This window comes from Hyalella azteca, unplaced genomic scaffold (assembly GCF_000764305.2).
Source record: "Hyalella azteca isolate HAZT.00-mixed unplaced genomic scaffold, Hazt_2.0.2 contig5586, whole genome shotgun sequence".
NCBI lineage: Eukaryota > Metazoa > Arthropoda > Malacostraca > Amphipoda > Hyalellidae > Hyalella > Hyalella azteca.
Window position 1 is genome coordinate 11,432 of NW_025935770.1, and position 10,021 is coordinate 21,452.

At 36.7% G+C, this 10,021-nt stretch overlaps 1 protein-coding gene across 1 annotated transcript; it reads left to right on the forward strand.

Moving 5' to 3' along the window:
- Positions 1-232: 232 nt before the first annotated feature.
- Positions 233-9,240, forward strand: LOC108671085. Its single transcript, XM_018158565.2, has 3 exons — positions 233-366; positions 4,344-4,407; positions 8,380-9,240. Exons 1-3 carry the CDS (start codon positions 302-304, stop codon positions 8,623-8,625), a joined length of 375 nt encoding a protein of 124 aa, XP_018014054.1. The 5' UTR covers positions 233-301; the 3' UTR covers positions 8,626-9,240.
- The last annotated feature ends 781 nt before the right edge of the window (positions 9,241-10,021 follow it).

Sequence of the window (10,021 nt, forward strand, 5' to 3'; positions counted from 1 at the left end):
CACCATAAAAGCATTAAACATTAGCGATGAAGCATAAAACATTATCCTCAAATTCAAGACTTGATATGCGTAAATTACAATTATCTTTGAAGATGAGTTACAGAAAATGACTGAGGCAAATCTTAAATAATCCATTATGACATGGGTATTTCGTACTAGACCAACAGTTTTTTCTCTTTATTTCTGGTTCTACTTTGGGCATAACTGCTTTCTACTGCTCGAACAGGTTGCTCCATGCCGCTTCGTTGTGGACCCAGCGGTGGTCGGGAACGTGTCGACGAAAGTGTCGGCCGCGTACGTCATGGCCAACAACTACGCCGGCAACTCTACTCTCCTGGAAATCCCCACGTCTTTCTTGAATTGGGAGTGAGTTAGGATTACATAAACAACGTATCAGTTTTCTGATTCATTGGCAGAGTACTTCAGATTTGAAACAATTAATAGACCGAGTCAAATACAAAAAAGTATTCCATAACATACATCCACAACCAGCACATTCCACTCTCTCCGACAAGATTTCCATTATCGCAACCATCTCAGCAAATCCTATACGAAACCTCATACGTCCTCAAAGATTCTTCCATGGAGCAAACTGGACCTTATAGAAACCAACACTATCACAGCACATAGAGTACCCACACTACCTGTCCCAAAATAAAATGAAATTTCCTTTAAGGAATTTAAAAGCAAAGAAAACACCAAGTAAATTCACCATATCGATATTGAAAACTTTTCGGAGTCCAGCTCCATCATCAGTTCGAAAAAACTAAAAATGAATAAAATCATATTATAAGTCAAAATTCTAAGACAGACATTCCCTCAGTTTTAGTTTTTTCGAACTGATGATGGAGCTGGACTCCGAAACGTTTTCAATATCGATATGGTGAATTTGCTTGGTATTTTCTTTGCTTTTAAATTCCTTGTGAACTTGCGATATAAGCAGACTGATATTTCCTTTCACTTATACATCTTAACCAAACACGTACAGAACGCCATCGATATCTCAATTCCACCATAGTACATCGCTTTATATTCAAACACTCTCAAAACATTACTTTATAAGCACAATATCAAGCTCTTCTTCAATAAATTAACACTGATTGGCACATCACTATCACTTAATAGACAACTTGTGCAGAAACACAAACAACACGACACCCCAGAAAAAAAATGCTCCTCTGCAAACACTGTCAGGACATATTCACATAGAACGACACAGACAACGGATACTTAGACACCGAATGCACCCACGTAAACAACAACATACATCTCATTCACCAACACGACAATGGCAATCTTACGTTATTCCACCCATTGACTTCAGATCCATATCCATTAGAGAACTACTGCACACACTAAAAATAGTTAAACAGAAAGCACCTGGTCCCGCAGGCATCGCAGCTTTCCAACTCAATCACCGACCCCTAAACATGATCCATACCTGCTACAGATATTCATTCAGACTATCTGCGCTGGTAATTGCACTGACTCACTAGAACACGCCATCATGTTCCTGCTGTTAAACGGTGACGTCACAACACCAAGTCCAAACTACCGATCTATTTTGTTACAACACTTCTCTTTAATTAACTTCACTTCTTATTTGTCTGCTACAAATCTTATAATCGATATTTAGCACGCGTCTACCTGTCCAATCGATCTAAACTTTTGCAGACTTGCATAAAGTCGGAGACAATGCATGAATCAATGGACAAAATAAGTAATTTTATAAATAAAAAAATTTTATATATTAAAAAAATTGAAAAAATAATTTTTTTCAATATTTAAAAATAAAATAAGAACATCATTGTACATGTGAAACAGCAGATACACTGGCCTCTTTAGAAGTGTTGTCTTTAAAAAGTAATTTTTGAACGCATATTATTACTATTGAGATATCCACGGGAAGCACTTGGATAAAACATTATATACAAACACCTCACCATTCACAACACACACAACAGGATTTTAGGAACCACAAAAGAACTCCGCAGGAATTTAAGAACTCAGCATTAGCCACATTCGACGAAACATTAGCCATACGCCTTGAATAACGTTACATTGTAATTAACACAGTACTTCGCCGTGTGCCCAAAGCCTTTGATAATAATTGGCGCTGGGAACTACAATGCAATATCATTAAACTTCACTTACTTCCGTTTTTTACAAAAACACTAGCTGACTAACTCATGGACAGAATAGCTTCCTTCAGAATTAGCACTCACATAGGTCTCGCACTCCAACTCCAAGCAGGTGTCCCTCGAGGGGCATACCTCTCTGTAACTTTCTACAGCTTTTACATCCACGCCCTCCCACAACCACTATTTAACACAACTTACATAGCATTTTCTGGTGAGGTAACACAAATAACCGAAAAATATTTCCCACACATCTACGTTGCAGTATAAACACTACACGCCTTACAACATATCAAAGTATTCGAAGACAAATGGCTCATAAGGACTGGATTAGTTTTGGGATTATTACATTTTACTCCACACGAATTTAGCTCTCATCTGTAAGGGAGATTGCCTAGGAGATTGCCTTGACAAAAAAAAAAGTTTTATCATCGCCTTTTGAACAGTCAACGCACTTTGTATCTCACTTCTGTTTGATCATCATTGAAATGCCACCAATACTTTTACATTATATTGAAAAAACTCCATATAAAAACTCCAAAAAGTCCAAAACAGAGCATAACGATTCATTTGAAATACACACAAGTGCGACTTCATAACCTCACGCACATTTCACAAAAATGCAATATTCCCACTATAGAAATAGAGTTTTTCATCAAATTCGCAAAACATGGTCTACCGTCAAAACATATGTCGCAGCTAATCGTTCAAGACTTACTGCATACACTCAAGATTTTCCCGATAAGAAGGAACTCAGAATTTGGAAAGCGACAGCAATTCAAGGCCATGCTGAAAGCACAACCAACGACGGCTACCAAGCGCCACCCACTAACGACACAAGAAATTAATTGAGCTTCCCAAGGCTTGACCCTATGGTGAACTACTCTTATCTCGGTGCCGCTACTCATGTACTATAACACTGGCCTCATACGCCCTCCAGACGCCATATAGCAAGGTAGCTCCTGTCATTCTTTAGCTCCAAAACACTGGCACCTAGTCCCACACCTCCATTCTTGTAAATGATATCACTAACTCTGCACTCCCTAACCACATACACTTTTGGTCGTCAGTTGTCGAATAAATGACCACTGGTGCAGCTATCTCGATCGAAACAACGGACAGACGAACTCCACCTAAAGCGAATTGCGGTTAAGATGAGACTGATGACCCAGCACAAATCCAACAAATGACTCCCCAAACTTAATTCATGAGCCTCAAACAACTCATTTATTACCTTCACTTTTTTAATTATCATTATTATAAACACCTATTTACTTTATGAGTAAGAAAAAAATTAATAAACGCGGAAAATTAAAAACGCGAAATTGGTGTAAGTACTAAAAATGTTGAACAACAATTCACCCTTCACGCCTCACGTGTAAAATATCTAAAGCTGTGACAAGTTCGCTCACACTCATCCCCACCCTAACTAAATTCCACGCACCTACAATAAATCCAGTTACGTGCTCTGCACCTGTTTTCTTCACCTCTGTCGTTTCTTCTTCCTCCTCCTGGCCACTCTGTACCATATGTTGGTTCCCCCTCACTTTCTTAGTGCCACCACAACTACACCAACAAAATTATTGATTTTGAAGTATCAAGTATGTATCGGAATGATGTTTGGTTAGAAATGTTAACGCTTAGACGTGGCTAAACGCGACAAGCCCCTGAAATTCTCATGCTTTTATTTATTTATTTTTTTTTTATTTTTTATTTTTTTAGAAAAGGCCTCCCACACTCACCATTCCAAAAAAAAGGAGAATTGATTTTATTAATTAAAAACAGGGAATGGTTTCATGTCAATTTGTTTGAATTTCATTTGTTTGTTTGAATCGCAAAGCTGTAGTTTATAAGCCTGGACAAATTTTTCACGGACAATTAGGAGAAAACATAAATAATATGCTGTGTATACGGCGGCGACTTTTATTAATTAGCATAGCAACAAATAAATCAAATTGAAAGTTACACCAATCTCAGAAGTGGCCGTAAAGAAAAAATACTCCGTGTAAATTATTTAAAACAATTGATAGTTCCTTAAAATAGTTTGTAATGAGCCATGAAACCCACTAATTTCATAAGAACGCTACAATTCATGCTATTAGTGATAATGATTTTATTTTAATTGACAAGTTCGGTACATGTTAAATTTTTCAATGCAGGCAGTGCGATTTCCACGCGCTGAGATATCATTTTGTGTTGTTTCAGGGAAGCGACCCAGAAGTGCCAGAGCCTCAACATGAAACTCGTCTCGTACCCGCTGACCAACAGGGTATTTACTTAATTGTATGAGTACTGCTATAATTTGGACTGTTTTGAACCTGGTCAGAAAAAAACACCAAATATATTTTCCGATTCACAATTTTCCTAATAGCCGCCTTAATTCACTCCAATTATTGTTATAGTGCATCAATGGTAATGTGTTAAAATGCAGTAATAATCACATGCCTCAATGAAGCAATAGTAATTTAACATTTTAAATCAAAGAAAATCTCACAAAAGTTCACTATATCTTCATAGAAAACGTTTCGGAGTCCTGCTCCATCGTCAGCTCGAAAATTCTAGACTTCAGATACAATAATTTGTTAGCACTGTCGAAATTAAAAAAATCAATTAAAAACCAAGTTTACAAATAGAAGACATCTGTAAATCTCATGATCATCGATGAATTAAACTGGCTTGGTGATACTCTTGACAACAACGTCGAGCTCCGGACTAAGCGCAACAACTGCCCCTGAAAAAAAAAAACGGGAGTTCGCCAAGAAGCCGATGTAGTCCGTTAATTTTGCTTCAAAGAAGGTTGTAGACTTCTTCATCATTTGGGCTGCATTGGAGTAATTGGACTATCAACTACGCCATCAAGACTGTAATACATGCCATCATCAGTCTGGATGACCGAGGAACCGCATGAGACAAGTTCTCAAGACAGTCGCTCGCACTATGCTGGAGGAACCCACCAACATCATCATCAAGCAGTGGCGCCCAATATTAACCGACCGACCAAAATATTTACGGATTATAAAATATGTAAATCGGCAGCATTGAAAGTAGAAGCTAAAACATTACAGTCACCACTAGATATTGGAAAGTGGCACGCTTCGTCGTGAGTCCGCACAGCCGAATGAGGGGGACGCGATAATAGATGGCTGTCTTATGGCTCCCTTTATAAATCACATCCTTAAAAAAATTGCCTGACGTCATACCAAAGTACGTAAATATGCATCGTGCACCACAAACGTATTAATAAACCTGGATGATTGCTAATGAATTTGGAGAATATCTTTGTATCTAAAAAAATTGATTTTAAATTATTTACCAACAACAGATGAAGATTCACATTTGAAAATATATTGAACAAAACTTTTAATTCTCTTTACATAGTTTCGGGTGCTGGGCCGGAGTATGGAAAAGAACAATAAACAACGTTCCTACTATCGCGCCCGAAAACAACCTCGCTGTATTTCGACTCTACTTACAGTTATCTGCTTCCTAAAATTTTTGAACTGTCGATGGAGCTTGACTCCGAAATGGTTTCTATAAGGATATAATGAACTTTTGTGGAATGTTTTCTGTTCATAAATTCATTATAATCATTTGATTCAAGCATGCGAGTGAGTAGGTGATTCAAGCAAGTAGGTCTAGCAGAGGCCTGTAGGTGTTGTGATGTGTAGGTACAGATCGTTCTACGTACTGGGAGTAGGTCTGGCAGAGGCCTGTAGGTGTTGTGATGTGTAGGTACAGATCGTTCTACGTGCTGTGAGGAGGTCTAGCAGAGGCCTGTAGGTGTTGTGATGTGTAGGTACAGATCGTTCTACGTGCTGTGAGGAGGTCTATATAGCAGAGGTCTGATGAGTTTAGGCTTATCAGCCCTCACGACATCTTGATTTTGGCGTGTAAATAACATGGAAAATTATCGTGACGAACGCACCATGAATTATTGATCACGATGATTATAACTATTTTTGTTCAAAACTCACTTGAAATCATTGCTGTCAATACGATTTAATTAAGATGAAAATTATTGCTCAAATCTACTTACAGCAAAACACGAATAATGTTTCGATGGCTTCACAATTCCATGGCTTCAAGAAAATTCAAGTTTTGCTCTTTTGCTATAATTTTACAAATCATAACAAATAATAATATGTTTGATATAATATTGAATATATCCATAATTATGAATATATTTAATCTTATATTAAACCTTCTTCTTCCCCACAGCGCCATAAGATCCTACGGGAATAACAAGGATACGTCAATGGATTCTTCAGTCACTAAACTTACGTGCTTTTTCTTACTGTTATTTTTGCGGGTAAAAAAACTTCTGACAAAATAACATGTGAAAATCATGGTCCTATTATTTATTCATATTAAATCAGAAATATATTTAATATTTATTGGGCTCATTTTGTAGTTGCGGATAAGGCACGCCTAGCGCAGCAAACCGCATGTACCCTAGTTTTTGCGCGAGGGAGTTTAAAAATTATATAAAATTATCAATTTTCAACAATATATACAAATATTTATTAAAGAAAAATATTTATAGATTATTATTTGTGTTAATTAAGCTAGATTTAAGTTCCTTTTGTGGCTGCAAAAAAAGGCGCGTTTAACTTTAATTTAACAAACCGTATGTATGTTTGTTTTTCAGTTTTTGCGTAAGGCAGTTCCATAGTTATAAGAAATGAGAATTTTTAAACAAAATAGACAAAGATTACTTGAAAATTTGAATTTATAGATCATTATTAGCGTTAATTGCAAAGTATTTGCACTCGTTTGAAAGCTACAAACGATGCGCGTTCAAAAAATTAAATACCACGGAATTACATGCAGTGTTTTTTTGCTTTAGGCTGTTTTGAACTTGAATAAAATGAACTTTTTGTATGAATAAAAATATCAGAAATGTCACATTTATAGCTTGTTATTCGCGTTAAACTAGAGAAGGTTAAGTCTAAAGAAGCGTGTTGGTACCTTGAATGCGACTAATTGACAATGGGAAAGCTTGCGCTACAACATAAAGGCCCTTTTTGTTTAAATTCTTCTTATTTTGTTAAATTTTACCTATTTGACTCCCCTGAACCATTAAAATTTCCATAAATACATCATCTTAAAAATCTATCTCTACCTATTATTTTCAAGCTACAGTATAGAGAGATACACCATTGAATTCTGACTTTACAGAATTTTATATGCGTAAAATTCTGACTTTAAAATCGCACACAGATATTCGCGATCTTGCCGTCAGCTGTCAACGCGATTTTAACGTTGAAACAGCGTCGAAATGGAAGACGTTGAAAAAATGACGTTGCTTCTACTTTCATTCTAAACTAATATTCAACGTTATTTCAACGTCGCGAGTTTTGTTGTTTCAACGTTGAATCAACCTGACATTGTTTGCTGGGTTAGTGGGGACTTGTTAACGGGAAATTGTTCGGTCGTGTGTGAAACCGATTCCAATGTCCAGTGCTTATGTAGCTGTGTAGCAAGGGGAAGTACTGTTCTTGTAAATAGTAGATTAGTAATTTATTATTTATGTTTTTAGTCACCACTGACGTGACTTTGCGTAGGAAACTGTTATACAGTACCTTGTTATTCAAATGCGCAATTCCAGCACAGAGAAAAATTCCGAAATAAAGATTTGATTAGGTAATTTTTGCAGTCGGCCTAAAGAAAGCGCACGATTGTTTTTTTTATTTTGGCTTTTGTATTCATTGATAGGTTGTTTTAATTATTATTTTTTGCCCATTGATTCAGTTTTATTTATCTTCTTAATGGCGATAATTATTACAACACAACAATGCGTAAATGTCTGAGGCCGCTTATTTGCATTATTTTTATATAATTTATTTATAGAATGAGCCCTAACAGCGCTAAATTAACAGAAACCATCAAGAGATCAGAACTTTGCTAGACCCAATCACGACAACGCGTCTGACAACGAAATCCTTTGGCACCCAAGTTCATTAGATGATTGGCTCTGTTGAGAACAATGGCAACTAGGTTAACGATTGATATTAATTTTTTGGTATTGTTTTTATTTGCATTTCGTGAATAATTAGATCATTTTTGTTTACAATTGTAATTTTGCAATTATTGTATCGAAACAAAAATACAATTTTGTTTGCAATTTCTGTTTACATAATTTATCTTGAGAATAATCGAGCTCACGAGATCATCCTGTTCCATGGCCTCTCGCTCAAGGTATCAGACACTCACAATCTCTAATTGGTTTCGATTGTTCCAGGACCGTGCCATTTTGACGATCAGGAAACTCCCATGGTTCTACGTGGACCTGAAACGCCAGACTGACGGCACCTACGCTTCAAGCAACCAAGCCATGGTCCTGCCAAGCAACTATGGATTCAAATGGTCCCCCGGCAACCCAAACATGGGAAATGAAGTGTGTATGGGAGTGGGAGGCACTCCAATGATGTCGTTCGACATTGCCTGCACTAACAAGCACCTATACACACTGTTTTGCATGGTGTGACGAGTAACTGCAGAGACAGGAAGTTTAAGTCGGGAAGGTGCTCAGTGAGATATCGTTGCTCGTTGCGGCGATTTAAGACTTTTGTGAGGAATTTATGGAGCCTCGCATATTCGGACATAAAAAATACTATATCAAACGATATTGTTTCAAATCGTCGAATTCTTGCAGCTTTGGTCTCAATATTATGATTACATAAATTTGGGACATATAAAAGTTTTTAACATAAACACATTTCTTACGGTATGAACTTGTATGTCTGAGTTAAATTCTTACATCGTATATGATTTATTTTCTTTTCTATTGTTGAATTAATGCTTCAACGATATACGGCGCGAAGAAATTGCTTGCAAACGACAGAAAGTAATAATTGCTGAAAAATAATTCCTACTGTAATTTATATTGAGTATTGTATTTCTCACCATTGTCATTCTTCGCAGCAATCGTTCGGTAGCGCTGTGCAAAGCCTATCTTGACAAAAATCTGTATTATATGAAATGAAAGGGTCATAACAAAGTTCTTTTTAGTTTATTGATGGATCCGAAAGTTATCAATTACGTGACTTGGACATTCAAAATAATTTTCTATAAGTTTGTGAGTATAGTTGTTGTAAGCCTGGCGGTGGAAATAAGCTATTCAACTTAACTTTCTGCATCATGACTTTATGAAAGGCACTTGTGTTACTACATTTTCTAGATATCATTTATTTCTGCTATTCTTCAGAGTAGGAGCTATTAAACTTCTGTAAAGTTTAAAATTACCCTCATCTACCATCACCACTTGCAGCTGGCGTGCTATCGCAGGGTTGCATAACTTGTTGCATGAAGAACTGGTCGACGTTGTACGAGGTGTTGACGTTCAAGCATTCCTTGCACCGCCAATTAATACTTGATTTAGTTGGAATAAGTAGAATTGTTATGTAACTTATTTTGCTAAAAACACGTCTAGCATATCATAAGCTCTAGGTTAATCATTTGGCACACCTTCTACATACATTATTTGAAATAATGAATAAGTTCTTGGCGCAGCAATAACACGACTGTAATCGAACCGCTGTACGTTTCATATCTAATCACTTCAAAACCGCCTCTGAAAGCATGTGAATGTTTTCAGAGGTGGAAGTCACAATCAGAGGCTTTTTGTCAAAACCGCCATAACTACAAAGCATGTGAATGTCGTAAGTGCGTTTAATCACACATTGCATTACATCTTCAACTTATTATATTTTCTCTACTATAACGTTGATATTTCAGGCAAAAAAATTTATTATGTGTGTTAAATTAAACTTGGTGGCAAATTCAGAGTTTATGTTTATGTCCTGCAATGACGCCTTCCGCCAGGTGACTGCGCCTGCGCGAAAGTTTTATCAATAAAAGACGAAAACGGCGGACGAACATTT

What these genes read in the sequence shown, in the direction of transcription:
- LOC108671085 (XM_018158565.2), top strand. Translation starts at nt 302, where the DNA reads ATGGCCAACAACTACGCCGGCAACTCTACTCTCCTGGAAATCCCCACG. An exon ending in ACGTCTTTCTTGAATTGGGA is followed by an intron (nt 367 to 4,343) that starts GTGAGTTAGGAT and finishes GTGTTGTTTCAG; the next exon opens with GGAAGCGACCCAGAAGTGCC. An exon ending in CGTACCCGCTGACCAACAGG is followed by an intron (nt 4,408 to 8,379) that starts GTATTTACTTAA and finishes CGATTGTTCCAG; the next exon opens with GACCGTGCCATTTTGACGAT.